This window comes from Ambystoma mexicanum, chromosome 4q (assembly GCF_040938575.1).
Source record: "Ambystoma mexicanum isolate Mex_15411 chromosome 4q, UKY_AmexF1_1, whole genome shotgun sequence".
Classification (NCBI taxonomy): domain Eukaryota; kingdom Metazoa; phylum Chordata; class Amphibia; order Caudata; family Ambystomatidae; genus Ambystoma; species Ambystoma mexicanum.
The window spans coordinates 105,499,506-105,519,570 of NC_090928.1; the positions used below are offsets into that span (position 1 = coordinate 105,499,506).

The window sequence follows — 20,065 nt, forward strand, 5'->3', positions numbered from 1 at the left end:
TAGAGCACACAGCTACTGCACGCAAGTTCCTTTTTCCAAATACTTGCATTAGTTATTGCACGCACCCAGCCCATATGCCAGTGTATAGGTATTTGCAGTTATCAGTAGATAAGTCTCAAGTCCCGGTCTAAGAACAGTTGAGTCAGTCCAATGAAGGCCAGCCTCATTAAACCTCGCCTCAACCCATCCTCTTCTCTTTTTTTGTCTAGGCATCACTGATTGCATACAAGGCACTCATATAATGCAGCATAATGACATGATAAACCACCAAGCTTTGTATAGGAATTGCATTCCAGAGGGATGAGCCAGAGAGGAATCAAGAAAATAAGGAGGGCTGATTTGGCAATTAATTGCAGAAGATGGCCGATATGATGGTAGCTTCTGTCGTTCCATGTTGGAGGGAGCATATTATAGAATTGTGATTTTGTGACAGAAAATCTCCTTAATAGTTTAACAAAAACATTGGACCATTTAAAACCGGACTTTTGAGATCTTTGTGGGATAAAATGTTAATACCATTTGGGGATTAAATGAAATGTGAGGCATTTGTAAATGTAAATATTGCACTGAAGGTATGCCAAAGAAGCCTCCATAACTGCAACGGTAGACCCCAGACCTAGAATATGTTGGGAGGGCCCTTTAGGTGGAGAAAAAGGGCATTTTTCACCCTAAGCGATTGTGTTGAGGGGCAATGAAATCACATGGAAGCGAATTGAGAAATAGTAATTTTCTGGGACCTCTATAATCTTGAAGTGTATTGTCTTTAGCGCTCCTTCGTACATGGATTATGCAGCCAGGTATAGTGCTATTAAGAACTTTAAGATGGTTTAAAATTGGCTTTGTATTTGGTGCCTTGTCATTCTAACTCACGTTTTTATTTATTCTTTTAGGAGGTAGACGAGTTTTTTGAGCAAGAAAAGGTTTTCCTTGTAAACTACTACAACAGAATAAAAGATGCAAGTGCCAAAGCAGATAAAATGACAAGATCTCACAAAAGTAAATGGATTTATGTTTTAGTGTGCTTAAGTAAATTGGTGGTGGGAGTGGACGTTGTCGCCATCTGCAGCTGATCTGCTTGTTTCACTTATTTCAAATGTTGATGTGTTTATTTGTTCCCTACTGCATTAAGTAATGTTTATGTTCCACACCAACTGGGTGATACTCAGATTCTTTTATTAATATACACATGACGAGCCCCCCCCCCCAAACAAGGCCCACCCAAAATGTGAAGGTTAAAAAACAATAATGGCAACTCCATTTGCAAATGATGTACATGAAACCAGTATCAAACTGCCAGGACTCAACTGAAAATGTAAGCTAGAAAGTCTAGGATGATGGAATGTTTCTCTTTACATTCAAAGTTGCCAAAGACATACATTGGATAAGGAAATTAAAAGGTTTAGGGTCTAATGTTCACAGGTTTAAATGTGTTCTCTCCCTAACAGTTCTTTGACTGGTCCTTATTAATCCACAGGGGTTGCAGCCTGCTCACCAAAATTCAAAACCATAGCCAGTTAAAAACAAAGTCCCTTGAAGTACACAGCTTAACTAACCATTAAATAACTAATGGTCGCACAAAGCCCTAAATGTTTCGAAGACCCGCAAACCGAGAGCTGACAAGAAAAGAGTGCAGATTGAATAGGAGGGCTCAGAGACATTGCTATGGGGGTGCTGAGGGGGCTATAGCCCCGGGTCTTTTGGTTGTAGCACCCGATAGAAGCCCAGGAGCTACAACCAAATGGCTAACTAGCCCCGAGTCCCGACAGTCTCAACTTTAGCGTAGCCCCGGACCTATTGTAGACCTAGCAACACCACTGGGCTACATTACTACATTTGTATTGTCCCACTTCCAAGTCTTTTCCTGCTGTAGAGTGGCAGTCGGGAGTAAACACATAATGTGAGGCCTCTAGATCTTACAATTACATACTTGATTGTATTGAATGTATGGAGAATGTTGTAGAAGGCTATAATGTTTGCTTTGTTGCAAATTGGAAACTGGTGCAGAAAAGGGGTAGTGTTCCAAATTTGAGAAATCAATCATAAAGATTTCGTAAACTGGTCAAAAATGCAATTAATGATAGTTTTACGACAGGACAACCTATGGTATAGCAAGGGACATCGATTTGCTAACATTTGGTGATCTAGTTTCATGTCGGCTCGTCTCATCATAGAGCACAAAAATACTAATGCACTTGGATAAAGATAAAATCCATAAAACCGCTTCAAAATTCTACACACACACACACACACACTCACACTCACACTCACACTCTCTTCTCTCTTTTTTTCTCTCTTCTCTCTTTTTTCTCTTCTCTCTTTTTTTTCTCTCTCTCTCTCTCTCTCTCTTTCTCTCTCTCTCTCTCTCTCTCTCTTCCAAAAGAATTGTGTGGCTACTACATACCAAAACGATCTAGAGAAGAAATATTTACACTAAATATACATGTGTTCCAGAAAGAATTTAGGGCAATAGAAGAAGAGAGAAAAAGAAGCACAACATATAATAAAGAATTATAATATACAACAGCACTTCAAAAGTAAGCTAATTTCATTTTTATAAACTGTAACCATACTCATAAGCAAGTCAATGATGCAATAATGAAAAAAGCTCACCCTATAGTCTAAACCTCCTATGGTCGATCCGTGGTAACTGATAGAATGTCACCAACTTTCAGCATCAGGGATTTGCACGCCCAAAAGGATGCCTTCCTACTTAAACACAAATATCAAACAAAAGTGGCCATATGTAATTTTTGTGAAACCAAGAAGGCAGGGAGTGAAAACCTGGCAAGAGAGTACACCAGGTATCCTAAAAAGATAACAAGCCAAGTTGTTTTACTGGAACAATTGCACTGTGGATTAAGATAAATGATATCTTTGAACATACCACAGAGGGAAGAGTAATTCAGGAACGGAACCACCCTCTGGAATAAGGAACTGTGTACTTCTAGAACTTTTTTTTATTGGAGTTAGCCATTTTCCTTTTGAACATTAATAAACCACTCAAGGCCAAATACATTACTCTTTTCACCTTAGAGTTTATTTTGTTAGGGTGTGAGGTCCAGAATAGTACTTGGACACGGGATAGTTTTGCTTTGGAAATTCTGACATTGACAGAGACCCTTAGGTTTGGTTTCAGATAGGGAAACCCCTCTAGTGCAGGGACAGAGAGGCATTTCTCCACCACCTTTTATTTGAATACGTCTTTGACCAAAACCATAAATCCCTTTTGTCTGAGTCTCATTCCTGGCTCCTCACACTACACCATTGTGAGAATTCCCCCAAGCATACTTATTCTGCTCAAGAGTTGACTAACTGCATGGTCCTGTTAAGATTCCCTATGACGTACATATACTCCAGCTGCTGCAAACTTAAAGCAAAAACCTCCAAAAGGAATAAATGCTATGGTAAGTCAGAAATAGGAGGCAGACTAGGGGACATTGTTGAACAAGTTACTTTATTCACCAACTTCAAGAAAACCTACTTATGATGCAGTCCCTAAGCTAGAAAACAATTAACAGGTGGTCGTCGGGTTGTCTTCCAAAATAAGAAAGTGTCATCTGAGAAAAGCTGTCCTAGCCTATCTCTACCCTGCCACTATTAAAGAAAGAGTGAAGGAAAGAGAGACAAAGTCGCAGCTTAGTCTAAGGGTTACTCCCTCTAGGAAGATTAGTGGTGACAGATTTGCTGACCCCACCCACAAAGTTCTTACAGTCTCTGAGTTCCTGGCCCTGTAGATGGCTCGCAACAAAAGTAAAGTTCAAAAAGAAAGATCAGTGGCTTGACTTGAGATAAAACAAGGGGCCACATTACGGGCCCAGCAGCAACCCTGCCGGTGATACCGGTGGGTTGCCGCCGGACCCGTAAAGAATTACCGGCACCTGACTTCCCGGTAACACTGGGGTATTACAACCCCAGCGGCTGTGAAGTCAGGCGCCGGTAATTCTGTGAATTCCCATTCCCATTGAGTCCAGAAGGACTCCAGGGGAGTGGGGTCCACGGAAACACCGGCACCGTTAATAACGTTACTGTTGCTTCTGTGACAGCTTGCCTACAGTGGCTGCTGTGTCTGGCAGGGTCTGCCCTGTCGGGAACAGCTGCTCCGGCAGGCAAACCCGTAGTGTGCCGGTCCGTAAACAACGATGCTGGTAGGCTTACCGGCACTGTTGTTTCCGGACCGGCACACTTGTAATGAGGCCCATTGTCTTGGTCGGGTATTCCAAAAACTGCCAATTTCCCCTCCTTCTGGGTTCTATTATCCTGTGTATTTTACTGTAATCTCCAGTTTACCAAAGTTCAGTCGCTGTCTTAGTATTTTACCATTTGATCATGGCCCATAGGCTGTGGACCTGTTTCACCCAGCCTACTGTATCTCATCTTTTTCGTGCCCTTGCGGGGTTCCTGATATATCAGCCCCAGGTGGGCTACGGGCTACTTCAGCCAGCTTCGGTATAGTTCTACTACACCCTTGCAGGGTCTTTGGGTTCTTAGCCCCAAGTGGGCTATGGGCTCTGTCAGCCCTGTTTCGTGTAATGTTCTGCACCCGCCAGCCAGTCACCCACAGTAGCTACGTACCTTCTCTCCAACGGCGGGACTCAGTATTGGTGTTGTCGTCTGTGGTGCCTGTGGATCTGTGTGCTCTGTACCTTTGTAACATCTTCAATTCCCTTATAACCAATAAGCATTGAAGTCTGATAAGGGATGGGAAAGGAATGCCTTGTCTTGGGCATTCCTTTTACCCAGCTGGGGATAGGAGGGGACGGGTGTAACACCCAGTGGGAACCTGTTTGCCCTGACCCCTAGTGAGGGTATTGCGTAGCAGGCTCTCCTCCCTAGGGGCATTGAATAAATCTGCTTGCTCACAGCTTTTCCTGGTGAAAGTTGAACATTTTTGGAGGTCTGAAAGAGTTGAGCCAATCCTGTTCCTCTCAGGGCGCTATTCTTCGTTTTTATTAGTCCTCCAGATGCCAGTCATTCGAAAGCAAAATGTCCTCCTTAGGGCATACCTGTCTCCAGCGCATCTTGACCTACTTGGCAACACTATCAGAAGCATAATGGAGAGGAAGTTCAGACTCCAAGAATTTCAAGCTTACTCGGAGCCTGTAACAAGTTCCATTTACCCCAATGCCCTGTGCATTTTGGTGCGACTACAGAGAAAGGGATATAGCATTGACTTTCACTCCCTTATGTGCTTTGCTTCTGGTTGCATGGCCAGATCCGAAAACATTTCATACCACATTAGGTGTTGATGTGGATGAGCATGTGCTCTGTCTGTACTAAGAACTGGATTCTTTCCAGTCATTGGAGAAATATAAGGAGGGGCTTCCAATTAAGATTTCCTTAGTTCGCCTAAGGGGTTTTTGATCTGAGCTCACACACTGATCGAGCCTTGTTGCAGGACAGTGCAGGATTCTTGCTGACTCTTTCAAACTTTGCTAGACATCCACAGTTACTTAGGCTCATAGGGAAATCCTAGCCTAGTGGCAACAATACTTTACAGAGACCGGGGACACACAACAGTACCACCCCTAAAGCTTTGTGGTGAGGAAGACAAGACCATGTTGGTTGGTCCTCCAAGCATATTTTTGGCATAATCGGCCGAGCTGCCCGTACCATGGAAAACATTGAAAACGGATTTTAACATTGTATCCTGGCTCCACGTAACACATACAATGAAGTGGAGAGTGAGTGCATTGTCTTAGGAATGCACTCAGGACTAGGAGTAAATGAGCGAGAAATGCCTAAAAAGGATTAACATTTTATTTTATTTATTGGGTATTTATAATGCACCTATACACAATGTTTTTCAAGGCGCAACAAGGGGAGGGGGGGAACAGGGATGACAAAAACGGTCCTACTAGGCCTTGTGACATTCGGATCATGCGAGTGCAGTAATGAGAGGGGAGAGAGGTGGGGGGGGGGGGAGTTCGGTCAGGGCGGAAGGGCCTTGGGTTAAATGAGTGCTAGGGGAGGCCAGGTGGACAGAGCCAGGGAATGCAGAGAGAGTGCAGGGGAAAGGAGGTCCACGAGCTAAGTGTGAGGGGGGGGTGGACATACCTTAAGCGGTGCAGCCCCAGCCAGACTAGTGCAGGGGTAGGGGGCCCGGAAGGGCAAGTACAGACAGGGGGTTGGGAGGGTTCAGGGTAGACCAAGTGCATGGGTAGACTGGTCGATTTACAAAAACAAACTCGCCCTTATCCTGCGAAGGTATCATTTTTGTGAAAAGGCACAAGGGAAAACGGAAGAACATTGGACTGCCCTAGGAGGCTTAGCAGTCATGTGTGATTTCAGAGCACAGACTGTCATTATTCCTGCCCCTCATGTCCCCAGCCCTCAAAGATGTCGGGCTGGAGCCAGGCCACGATCACCTACATGGCCCTCAAAGGCCTCTCCATCCCTCAAAAGACCCACTTGGAGTCGGACTTGGCGATGGGGACAAGATGGATGCCCCCTTCACATATTTCAGTTCCCAGAACTGCATGTGCAGTCTAGTCTTTTGGGTGTGGTTCAGCCCAGAGACACCTGGGATACCCAGAAACTATTTAAGCCACGCCCAGGCTGAGAAACATGCTTTGTGTTTTCTGCACCTGCAGCGTGACACTTACCGTGTTCGGATCGGTCTCCAGTAGGCCTGCATCTTTATTCTGCACACCAGCACTGGGCAGACACCCTTTTATACCATGTATGGCAGGCACCCACGTACTTCTGAGTTGGACGTTCCTACAACCCTGCAAATGCCAGCAGTCAAAACCTTGCACACGACCATTTCTCAAACCTTTAAAAGGGCAGCTGAACACCTACTTCAAGCTAAGAATCGCCAAAAGAAGTTTGCTGATCAACACCGAGCAAAGGCCCCATCTACCAAGTGGGAGACAAAGTCTGGCTGGCGTCTAAACATGGAACCCGAACTTTCCGTCCAAGATACCTGGGTCCATTCACCGTCACCTCCGTGATAAATCCTGTGGCGGTCGGACTAGCTCTTCCGTCAAACATGCAGATTCATCCTGTGTTCCACGTGTCTCTCCTTACACCTGTTCAACCTGGGACCCAGGTAGCAACGCCACCACAGCCAGAAGTAGTCGCCGGGGAGCCAGAATTCGAAGTCAAGGACATCCTGGATTCAAAGTACGTCAGATCCAAATTATACTGCTTAGTAGACTGGAAGGGGTATGGTCCACAGGACAGGACATGGGAGCCTTGTGAGTACATCCATGCACCTCACTTGCTTAGACGATTTCATCAAAACCATCCAAACAGACCAGGACCAGACAGAAGAGCCACCTTGAGAGGGGCCTTGGGGGCGGGGGGGTGAGTGCTGTCTTGATTCCTGTCCCTCATGTCCCCAGCCCAAGATTTCAGGCTGGAGCCAGGCCACGATCACCTACATGGCCCTCAAGGGCCTCTCCATCCCTCAAAAGACCCACTTGGAGTCGGACTTGGTGACACTCACCGTGTTCGGATCGGTCTCCAGTAGGCCTGCATCTTTCTTCTGCGCTCAGCTCCTGCAAGAACAAGAACACCATTAGGAACAGCCTTACCTTGCGGCGCTTCTGCCCATCATTCATCGCTCCTTCTGTTCTGCGCGCATCTTCGGCGGTGTCATTCCCATCCCGGCACGCCGCTTCCTAAGGAAAAGGGAAAAGAAAAGAAAAAAGGCATTAGTAAGCATTCAGCAAATGTTCGCTTATTTTTAAAGACTGTACAAGCTTCAAACGCTTACCTGAATCCCAGCCGCTCTGGGGGAACTCTGTCTCTGGAACTTCTCATCCATCTGCAAGAGGGAAAAGACACTCCAGGTTAGCATGGAAACATCTAGAGGTGCCGCATACCGCGCTTACTCACTGCATTTCTTCTTCATAACCGGCATCCACGCTGAAAACGTTGCAGCACCTAAAAGACACAGAAAAATAACTCAGTTCAATACAAATACGAAAGGATCGCATCGCGCATCGCGCTACTCATCTCAGCAGCACGTCGCCATCCCCGGACACCGGCCATCATCTAAGGAAGGAAAGGAACGAAGTTAGAGAACAGTTCAAAAGACTCATTATACTGACCTGTCGGACTCTTGCCAGTGAAGTAACTAGGCAGCAACGAGCCTGCATCAATCAACGCGCCCCTGCGCTGAAAGCAGGACGGAGAGCACACTTTCCAAGAAAACAAGGCCCAGTCTCCAGTCGAGTAGACTCCAGGGAAGGGTTTGAGGTCATAAGAGGTCGGAACAGGCTGAGTGACATCTCCGTGGATACCAGGTGAGCGTTACACAGACTAAGGGAAGTCTCTGTGAGTAGTTTGTGCTAGAGTGAAATACACCATGGAATTTCCTGGAAATGAAGATCCAGAAGAAGCACCAAGCCGACCAACAGAGGACGCCAGTTATGCTAAAGTCCACCAAGTACAAGCAAAGCAGGTGGAAAAAGGCAAAGGAGTAAATAAGGAATCCATAGGTCAATACAAACTGGAGAGAACTGAACATAGCCTGTCTTTTTCTGAATGGAGGATCTAAAACGCACATGTGTATTCCTAAAGCCACCATTTTACTCCCAAAGCCTCATCTCTGCTTGTTTAGTTAAGGACACATAGGTGTACTTTTAATTCAACTGTGCCCCTCTGCTTTCCTCTTCTGGTGTGGTGATACAAATTAAAACATTGGGGCCTTTCAGAAGTAAATCAATGTCGAACCTACTGACCAGTACAACCCCAAAAATAGAAATTGTTGCCATCTTTCTCCGAATTACCAAGAAATGGATATGTGTAAAACTACATAGCTACCTCTCTGAATCAAACCCCAAAACTTGACCTTCAAGTTATCCCTGGAAACTACAATGCTTGTCCTTAATGCAACACCTTAGCCTAATCCCAAATCTTCCTGCAAACAAGACTCCAATCTTACGTCTACATTTTTTTATGGCCTCAAGCCCAATTTGTTTTAACAACCAGGCCTTTACTTCTGCCTTAAGTGTAATTGTCAAATATTGTCTGCAACCATTGTAAAGAACTCAGATGCTGGCTTCAGGTGGGTCTGCGTTAAAAGAACGCTTAAAATAATACACACATATTGTGGAAAAGAGTAGCAAAGTATGGATTAAAAATTTTGCAAATAAAGCCGTGACTAAAATAACTGAAGCAGAGGGGTAGGAGGGATGTACAGAACTGCCAGGGCATGAGCATGCGTCCAGATTCATCCATGCATCTGTGGCAAGAAGGCTGGTGATGGTGGTTGTAATGAAGTCATGGTATCAAACAGTGAAGACAGACACAAGTGATCTGTCGCAAGCTTTGACACTCTCCTCCCTGACTGCTACAAAATCCTCTCTGCGCCCAGGTCTAACCGCTCCAGAGGGGGTGTACCCCTGATCTTCCCCAAGTGGATTCCTGCCTCTGTCATTCCTACGCAGGTCTACTCCTCCTTTGAATGCCTCGTCTGCAGGCTCTCTCTCTTCCCCCAGCCACTCCCTTACTATGGCTACCATCTATCGGCCACCTGGCCAGATCTCCTCCTTCCTCTCTGAGTGGGTGGACCTCTCCTCTTCACTCTTGGCCTCGACCACTCAACTCCTCCTTCTTGGAGACTTCAACGTCCACCTGTCCTCCCTCTGGACTCTTTTGCGACGTCTGTGACTCTCTTTCACTCACTATTCTCCCCTTTGGCCCGACGCACTCTGCAGGGTACACTCTGGATGTTCTGATCTCCCCGGCCTCCCCCTCTCTATCCCTCTCACCACTCCTCTCTCCTGGAGTGATCACTTTCTCCTCTCCTTCCATCTCACCCTCTCTACCCAACAGGCCAAGTCACTTCCATCACTGCCACCCACCTTCTCGGTCATCCGACCCATGAAGCGTGCATCAGTTGAGGCTTTCGCTGCCACTTTCTCACCCCCTCCTCCCTCTTTGGCTGACTCTCACCCTGACACAGCCCTCTCCACACTCCACTCTGCTATATCTGATACTCTTGATATCTTTGCCCCGGTCATGAGAATCCGCCTGAAGCCCAAAGCCAAGTGCAACTCCTGGTATGACTCCGACCTTGCCACCCAAAACGCAAGTGCAGGGTGGCCGAGAGGAAATTGCTTGCTTCATGCACATCCTCTGACAAACTGGTATGCCGCCTGCTCCAAAGGCAATACCGGCTCTTTGTCCTCACCAAGAAGAGAACTCCTATCCAAGCCCGCGTCTTTGCGGCATCTAACAGCTCAGATGAACTCTTTAAAATCTGCAAGGAACTGGCCAATCCTGCCGCAGTCTCTACCTCTCCTGTCCCCTCCCAGGCCCTTTGAAACTGCCCTGGATTCTCACTTCATCTCTATAACTAAGGACATCCTGTCCTCACTCTTCTTTCCCCTCCTCTCCCCTTCCTCCCTCTACTCCCTGCTCATCCTCTGGCGCTTCAGCAGCCACCTCTCCTCCCTCCTTCTCTGCCTTTCCCCTGTTCTCCGCAGACGAAGTTTCTAGACAAGCCGATCTATGAAAGTCTCGTCAAAAGAGGTTCACCCCTGTTCCTCCAAAACCATCCAGGACCACATCGACTCCCTGGATCCTGCCCTGGCTGACTTCTGCAACCACTCCTTCACCACTGGAGTCTTTCTATCCCCCATAAAGCACTCCCTTGTGCACCCTCTTCTTAAAAAACCCTCTGCCGACCCCTCCTGCCCGGCTAACTATCGCCCAATCTCCATCACCCCCTTTCTGGGCAAGCTCCTGGAGAAACTGACCATCTCCCAGCTTGATCTCCACACTGAATTTGTTGGTTGTCTTCATGACCATCAGTCTGGCTTCAGAGCTGCGAGAAGCACAGAAACTCCTTCCTGAACATCCGTGAAGACCTGCTCTTAAGCGTTGTCTCTAACACCCCATGTGTCCTCATCTTGCTTGATCTCTCTTCTGCCTTTGACATGGTCAACCATGCCATCCTGCTCAATCGTCTCGGTGATGACCTTGGTATCACCGGTCAGGCCCTGGCGTGGCTGACTTCTTTCCTCTCTGACCGACCCTCCCAGGTCTAACTTGGGTCCTTCCTCTCCACTATCTTTTCACTACCTGTGGTGTCCCCCAGGGGTCTAACCTAGCTCCCTGGCTGTTCAGCCAATACCTGGCACTTCCTGATTGCCGCTCACTGCCCCAATTTTCAGTGCTATGCGGATGAAACGCAGCTCATTTTCAGGCTACCCTCGACCACCTCTTCTTCTTCCCTCATCTCTGACTGTCCGTCTGCTATCCAGGAGTGGTGTGTCGCCAATGATCTCTGCCTTAATGCCAGTAAGACTGAGATTCTCCTCATCGGCACACCTGCTCCCTCTATTCCTGTCACTCTCAGGCCGGCCTCTCTTGGCCCTCTTCCTGCTCCCACCTGCAAGGCTAAAAACCTCGGGGTCATCTTCGACTCCACACTCTTTCTCTCCTCACATTTCTGACGTCTCTAAGAAGTCACACTACCAGCTGCACCCCCTCAGAGGTATTCTTCCCTTCCACTCCTTCCCCCAGAAGCTCACTGTCTCCAGAGCTCTGGTTCTCTCTAGGCTGGACTATTGCAACAGCCTCTTTCTTAATCTTCCTGCCTCTACTCTAAGCCCTCTGCAACTCATCTAGAACAGGACTGCGAGACTTGTCCTTGGCCTCAAGCCCAGGGATGGTGTCTCTCCAGGACTGATATCTCTGCATTGGCTCCCAGTGGCTGTGAGGATTAAGTTCAAAACCCTCTGTATTGTGCACAAGGCCTTCTGGTGTCTGGGGCCTCAATACCTTCAACTATCTCTTCCTAAATATCTTCCCTCTCGAGCTCTTTGCTGATTTGCCTCCAACTCCCTCAGGGTCAGTCGCTTCTCCAAGCTACAGGTTGGTGGTAGATATCTCTCCTCGGCTGGGGCCTCCCTCTGGAACAGCCTCCCTGCCTCCCTTAAACTTGAGGAGAACCATCTTCGGTTCCGGAAGCACCTTAAAACCTTCCTCTTTGCTTCTGCTTTCTCTTCCCCTCTCCCCTGCTGAAGTCCTGTCTGATACTGAGACTACACTGGTTAACTGGCCATCCATTTGATCTCGAGCCCAACCCTGCCAGTTGCACGCCTGCACTGCCTCCCTGCCAACCCCCTGCACATGGGGACTGTTTTATGTATCCCCCTCCAGCACTTACGTTTGCACTCCCCCTGCACTTGTCACCAGCTGGCCGTTCTTTATTTATCTTGTTATTTATTATCCCATGTACTGCACTCCCCTCCACCCCTGAACTTTACTTTCCCCCTTCCCCTGCACTTGCATGATCTGAATGACACCTGGCCTAGTAAGATCGTTGTCTGTCTTCCCTCTGTTCCCCCTTCCTTGCCTCATCGCGACTTGAAACACTTGCGTATAGGCACGTTATAAATGCCTTATCATATCATATCACAGTTCAAGGGTGTTTATTGAACTTCGATGGGTTGGTTGAACACCTATCTAAACCTACATCTGTGGATGAGGGCAAGCTACGACTATCCAATAATAATAACGCAGTCCTAGTGGTGTCTGTCAAAATAAAAGGGCCTATACTAATATAGCTATTGCCAGTCTTTACTTCTAAATACTAAATAATGTGGGACAATATTGTATGCAAAAAAAGAAAAGTGTTAAAGAAATAATATGTCAGGATAACAGTTGGCTTCCCTTCCCCACGTTTTCAGCACAGGGCAAGGCCGCACTTTCGAGCTTCGCACACTCTCTGGCTTCTCTGTCACGAGGAAACAGTTTAAAGCATAGGTATCAGGGCCTTCTGCCAAAGCTTCCGTTCACATAACAGTCTCTTACTGCAGAGGGCCTGTCGTAACAATCAGCATAGTTCCTTACTTATCAGGATTTTCACATGCACTAGTTCTCGCTTCCAGTGCTCATCATGGGTATCCCTCGTTCAGGCTTGAATCCCTTTTTACCACAGTGTTTACAATTGGTCTCCCTTGTTCGGTTTGGACCGTCTATCTCCCTCGCTAGGGCTCGGATCACTTCAGCACAATATTCACTTTTGGTCTCCCTCGGTCGGGCTCTGACCATGTAATCTTACTTTCTACATTTTCCTCTTGATATCAAAAATCAAAGACTTTCGAATGTGTGATGGGTTTTGCTTAAACCGTCCGAGGACCACGTCGATTCACTTCACACAATGTTCTTATGAATCTTCTACTTTTGTTTACCACTTCTTTGCGTCATACCTTACAGAGACCTTTGATTGAGCACCCACATGGTGCCGGACCACTCTCACTGTTATTGTATCTTTCCCCATAAATGTTCAAACATCCATCAGCAATTAAGCTTTCCTCATGTCTTTCATCACACGTTACCAAACTTCGTTCTTGCACTCTTTATACACAGTTGCTGCTTGCAACCTTGACTTCAACATAGACAGATCTTGCATCAGTCTCCCCAACTCACTGGCTGTGTTGATCTCTCTGGCGCTGCTTTGATCTTGGAGAAGAGGACGGTACCGTGATGGCTGCTCTTCCTCCCTGACTCAGTCAGCCGTGCAGGAGGGCCCTGGGTATCTCCGACACAATACTGGATTCTGGTTTCCTGGCCTTATGCTTTTTAATCTGAAGGGTTTTCTCGCTGGAAAGGGCGCACCCTTCTTGGTTTGCTGTCTTTCTTCCCTCGTTCAGCTGCATCGGGAAACCACTATTCCCTTGTGTGCTTTGTCTCGCTCTGAGTTTGCTCTCGTGCTCCGCCTTTTATCCATGTGCACAGATTTAATGGAAGTCCGTGGGGAGTGATTACCATTCATTGTCTGGCCATAGTATTGGGACATGTCGGGTACAATTCTCGGGTGTAAATCTGTTTTCTCCCAGAGAAAACTGTCCATGAGAAAGTGTTTGTGAAGGGAGGGGTGCGGGGGGGGTAGAGTTCCTAAATATCCTACCGGGTAGGATGGGGTAAAGGTATTACAGGGAGGGGGATACCGCGTCTCGCCATCAGTTGTCCCACTCCCAGAAGACCCCTCACCCAGGTGATCCTCCTGCACTGGTCCACCCCCAGGGTCTGGATCCAAAGGGAATGGCCATGCTCTGGCCAGCTGAGCGAGAGACCCCTGGGGACTAGCGGGTGAGACAACAGAGTAAGTAACGAAAAGTGATATGGCGATGTGGGAATCTGAGACAGAGTACTGAAGTTGAGAGGAAGTGAGATGATCCATGTAAGGGGGAGGCACCTGAAGAGAATCGAAATTAAAGATCATTTTGGTAGCTAAGAAACAGAACAGACCCAAGTATAGAAGGGAAACCATGAGACACGGATTTCATGATTGCAAAATATGATTGCAAACTAATCGGAGCGATCAAGAACCATCCTATTTTAAGTTCCTTTAAGAGATTTTAAGTCAATCATAAATTGTTGTTGACCCGGTCCTTCTCGCACGAAAAACTGAACATGTGTCTGTGTTTTATCAGATGTTGCCGAAGACTATATCCATACTTCAGCTGGCATGACGAGTCTAGCATCTGAGGAGACGACTGTTGTAAGGAAGTAAGTGCTGAAATTTAAATTGTCTTGGTTTACATTATGCTTAACTGAATGACCTAAATACAAGCCTCACTCTGAGTAGAGTACCTTTGGCCTCTGAGCAGAGTGGTGACCTTTTTAAAGATAGATTTAATTTGAAGTAATGTCTACCAGGCCCATTCAGTCTTGTATACCGTTGTCCCTACCTTCCATTTATTCCCACTTCCCCCAATTTCTCCACTTCCCTTAGTTTCATGTTCTTGGCGTCTTCTTCTGCTGAACAATTGTGTGCCCTTTTATTCTCTTTAGCAGTTTGAATACCTGATGCCTGCATAACCCTGTTTCCCCGCCACTCTCCCCTATTGTGTACATGCTTACATTTTTGGTTCCCTCCTTAGCATTATCTGACTATTTTGATTACTTTTTGTAGTTTTGTTACCCATGTTGAGATGCTGCAGAAGGTGTATTTACTTTAGTTCAATCTTTTATTTTATTCAGATCTTATTGAGCACTTAAGTGCCATTTGTATAGCCCTGAAGCACTGGAGTAGTCAGGGTGTTGGTGGTGATTTGGATCATAGTTTACATAGATATTACATTCAATGACAGTCACAGTTCACATTTGCAGAGAGCAGCTGGGCAGCATTAGCCACCTAGGAAGAATAAACATGTGCTTGGCCGTGGTATTATGGTGTTTAAATCATTAGGAGTAGCGTTGGAGCTGAACTCTTATCAATACGCTTACCTAGGCAGTGTCCGTTCTCATTGTGTATATCCATCCCGAGATAGCTGTTTAAAGCTGTGGGGTCTGTAAGAATCCACCCAATGCAAAACAGTTCCAATGACCTTCTTCCTGTTAGCTATTGTTGGTGAAAGCTGGAGTAACTGCAAGACATTAAGAAAAGGTAAGGTTGGATGAGAAAGAAGTCCCAGTATAGCAAACAGTAACAGAAGTTGGCTCAATGTCTGGTTGAACACTTTTTGTAACCCAGTTGTGAGACCAGCAGTAAAATGGCAAGTAACAAAAGAAGATAGTTCAGAGTAATGCCATTTAACATGTTATGTTAACATTTAACCTGTTACTTACATTTGAGCAGTTTACCTGAGAACTAGGCGGGCATGTAGACCAATTGTTGTCTGGACTGTTAGACTAAATCACTGTGTAGTGGGAATGAAGTGGCTGAGAAGTACCACAGTTGCACAGCTCCCCAGTTTCGCCATGACAGGTACGGCCTTGCTTCCTTGTGGGTAACTTTACATTGATGTATTACCTGCATTTTATTTCTTGTGCTTTTACTGAGTTCCTTTGAGCATTGACTGGACGGCAGTTTGATTTATTTTACGCATCCTCACATAATATTTGATCTACTTTGAGTTAATTTATTTTTCAACTTAATTCATCTCCTTGTAAACCATAACTATGGCCGGAGGGTAACTGGCCTTCCACTGCGCACCAGTGGCTTGTTTCCGGTACTCGCAGCTGTTTTCTTTCAACCCTTGCATGCAACCTCCACGCACAGTCTTTTCTCTAGTCCCATTAACTTCGATTGGGTGGATTGGCTACAGGGATACCATGTGTATCCATATTACATCACAACACTGGGAGAGCAGCGTGTGTGCGCCAAAGTTGTGCCAGCGTCTTGCCCATCTGGGCCTTAGACGGGCCCGCAGGTAATCAATCATCTATGGTCTTGCGTGGTAAGTCCTAGATGCCCTCCCTGCTTGCATGAAATGCTAATCAGCTACGCCCCTCCTTCCACTGTCTTCCCTCCAGGATTCTGACACGCTACACCCCCCCACTGCTGAATCCTCTTCCTCTTCCCGGTCCTTCTTAACTGCCGCTGACTTGTGGCACGTGCCATGGATTGCTGCAACCTTCTCTCTCAACATATCCTGGATCTCACCTGTATCACTGAAACCTAGTTCAGTGAGTCCTCTGGCCCTTCGGTGGTTCCTCCCACCCGGCTACAAAATCCTTCATTGTGACCAGATGGCTGAGCACCCTGGGAACCGCGTCGCCATTATCTATAAATCCACTTATCCAGGCACGGTGCTACCATTAACTCAGTCTTAAAATGGAAGCGCTTTTGGTGCGCTTCACCCTTTCTGGATCATTGACTCTCCACCTCCTTAGATTTACTGGCCCCACGGCTCGGACCCCAATTTTTCTGACTCTTTTGGTGAGTTTGCTGCTGATCTGCAGCTCCATATATCTAATCTCTGCATTGTCAGGGATTATAATCTTAGACTGGGCAATCCTGTTGATCCCCAAACCCAGAAGCACTTAGCTGCTATAGATGGTCTCTTCTTACCTCAATTGGTCTCTGACCTGACACACTGTTGTGGCAACACCCTCGATCTTATACTTGTTCTTATTTCTGGCACCTTCGTATACCCGGCCCGCCCATCACATGGCTGGACAATTTTATCGTTCCCTTCTCATGACAGTCTCTCCTAGGAGGTATAGACCCCTCGCGCTCTGCAGAAGGAACTGGCGGCCAGCCCCACCCACTGAAATCTCTTCTCAGTTCCTTGACCAGCTGTGCTAATGCTGATTTTGAGACTTTTTCTCAGGTTCTTGTCACATTGGCTGATCAGTTGGCACCTCTTAAATGTTGTACTCTCAGGGCTCGGGCCTCGGAACCCTGGTTCAATGACTCTTCGGTCACTCTGTCTGTCTGCTGGCAGGCAAGTGGAGCACAAGTGGTGCCTGCGCTACTGCCCTGAGGTCAAAATCGATTTGAGCATTCCTCCCTAATTTACCATTCAGCGATAACCCAGGCTGAATGTACCTACTTCTCCAACTTGGTGGAGGCATAACTGAAAAAACACAGGCCCCTAGTTAGTCGTGGACTCCCTGTCCTCTATAACCGCCAAACTGGTTATCCCTTCCTAGTCTGTGCGACACACTCTCTACTTTATTGAGACAATCAACACTATTCGTGACCACATTGCTACAGCTAGAAAGGAGCCTATTTCTTCTTCCCATTGACCCCTCACCCACTGCCCTTCTAACCTGTGGTCATCCTCCCCCCACTAGTTTCTCAGGATGAAGTTGCATCGGCGATCTCCAGACTCAAATCGGCCTCTCCTTCAGATCTGCTACTCTTGACTGTGATCATAGAAATCCCTCCCTCCATCATCACTGTGCTCACTCACATGGTCAAGGTCTCCTTCGCCACTGGCTTTATTCCGTCCCCTCTGAAACATACCCCTGTGGTGCGCCTCCTGAAAAAATACTCCTTGGATCCCATTGTACCATCTAATTTCCAGCCTATCTCTCTTCTCCCTTATCTGATGAAACTCTTGGAATCTCTGGTGGGTCCCATTCTTTCCTCCTTTCTTGAAGAATCCTCCTTCTTTGACCCCTACCAGTCTGGCTTCGGTTGGGGCGAGAGACTGAAAGCCTGTTGCTCTGTGTACGATGACCTTATGTCTATATATGACCTGGGCGGAGTGGGAGTCCTTATTTTGTTGGACCTCACTGCTGCCTTCGAGATGGTGGATCACGCAACTCTTCTAGACCGCCTCGCCGGTGCTGGCATTTCGGGAGTCATTCTTTCCCGGTTTCGGTGCTTTCTTCAAGACCATTCACAATATCTATCTCTATCCTCTCTTCGTTCTCTCTCTTTCATCCTTTCCTGTGCTGTCCACCAGGGTTCTGCTAGATCTCCTGTGTTATTTAATGTGTATATCCAACACCTCTCTAAACTCCTCACTTCTTTTGGGTTTGTCTGCTAATCATACGCAGGCGAAGCTCAAATTTGTTTCCGTCTTGATTTTCTTCTTCAGAAACTGCACCTAGGCTCAGATCTTGTCTCTCGCTACTGGCTCCTCTGGGGAAACCTCACTTTGCACTCCCCTTCCCTTGGTCCCTTTCCTCCCTGCGCTTCCAATGGTAAGTGATTTGGCAGTAGGACCCCCATCCTCTCTTTCCATGGAACTCCAAATCAAAGCAGTCTGTCTGAAGGGTCACCTTCAACTTAAAATCCTTCGCAAAGTCTTGCCCTTCGTGCCTTCTCAATTTCAGGCCCCTGTGGTGGCCTCTCTTTAGTGGACTATTGTAACTCCCTCTACATTGCTCAGCCCCTCTATCAGATCTACAGTCTCCAGGTCCTCCAGAATGCTGCAGCCAGACTTGCTACTGCCTTCCCAAGAATAGCACATATATCCCTGGTTCAGCGCCAGCTGAATTGGCTCCCCGTTGCTAAACGTGCTCAGTTTAAGGCCCTGTGCCTTGTACACCGTGCCCTACATCGTATGGGTGTCGAATACCTGCAAAAGAAATTCTGCTTTTATGTTCCCTCTCAGCACCTCCATTGGGCTGAATCCAGACTTGTACTAGTACCACAATTTAGATACACATGCTGAGGCAAGTGCTCCTCTGTGGTAGCAAGCCAACTTCGGAACTCTCTTCCTTTCATTATCCGTGCCATGGATAACTGGCTCCACTCAGACGTGCACTTAAGACTCACTTGCTCTGAGTCTACCCTCCCTTCTGCTGTTTCCTGTCTACCAGTGCCAAGATGCCCTTGGCTGTTTGCGCGCTCTATAAATTCTCATAACATAACACATTCTCATAACATGCCACATGTGAGATCGTCCTACAGCCTGTCCTGAAGTCCCAGAATTAAAAGGAAAAAGCTCTGTAGCTAAAGTCTGAATAGACTAAATTATACGTTGCACTGCGGCTTTGTTCTTAAAGAAATTCCTCCTTTTTTTTTCTTAATCCTCCCCATGCATGTTTCATTATTGGGCTGCCCCATATCTCTTCCTAACAGCCCCCCAAACCCTCTTATCATCTTTTTAACCCTTAAACTCATGTATCTATTGTGGCGGAATTACCATTACACATATATATTGCTAATAAGGGCATTTTGCTCTTTTCTCAAAGTGTAAAAACAGGTCTAGTCGGGAGATAGTGTAGGTGTTCGGTTTAGATTTGTATAAACTGCTCTGAAATAACCTACCCACACATTACCAACCCCACCAGTAAAGGATTGGTGACTTTGTTAGTAGATGCTTCCTATTTTTTATAATGGACACCCGCCACCTTTCTGAGGCATCCTCTATGGTGTAAGATGAAAGTGATGGTTTAGGTGGCCATTACTGATATAAACACATGCCTATATGCATCAAGTGTGTGGAGATGTATTTTGATCCCTTCTAAAACAGTCTGTCCACCAAGTACCTTCCCCTACAGCAGCATGTAGTCCCTGTTTTTTTTCCTGGCCCGGGATGCCTAGTATTATAAATACTCTGGGCCTGTAAAAGACCTACGGATGTCACCTGGTTAACTGGCCCGCTCCGGGCAAGGGCGCACTCTTCCCTTCCCCGGAGCAGCGACAGATTCCAGGGATACCACCCCACCATCCCAGACCACCTACTCTGGTGAGGCGCGCCAAGCAACCTGCAAATAGAAAGGGTTAATACAGGAGATGGGCTACACCCTGAGTTCCTTGATAAGTAACAGACAAAGACACCAGAGTGAATATTTATAGAGACCCTGATAGACCTACTACGCAAACCCAAAACTCCATGCCACATTGGGGTGACTGCTGCAGACAGCCACTGCTTCACAGTACCTTTAGGTCTGTCCAATGTGCAGGGCTGCTCCT

At 46.8% G+C, this 20,065-nt stretch overlaps 1 protein-coding gene across 1 annotated transcript in view; it reads left to right on the forward strand.

The window, feature by feature from the left end:
• SNX5 (sorting nexin 5) overlaps positions 1–20,065 on the forward strand; it is a 361,295-nt gene that overhangs the window by 224,965 nt on the left and 116,265 nt on the right. Inside the window, exons 7-8 of the mRNA XM_069607548.1 lie at positions 891–996; positions 14,397–14,472. Of these exons, the coding sequence (XP_069463649.1) occupies positions 891–996; positions 14,397–14,472 (182 nt within the window). The remainder of the gene's footprint in view (positions 1–890; positions 997–14,396; positions 14,473–20,065) is intronic.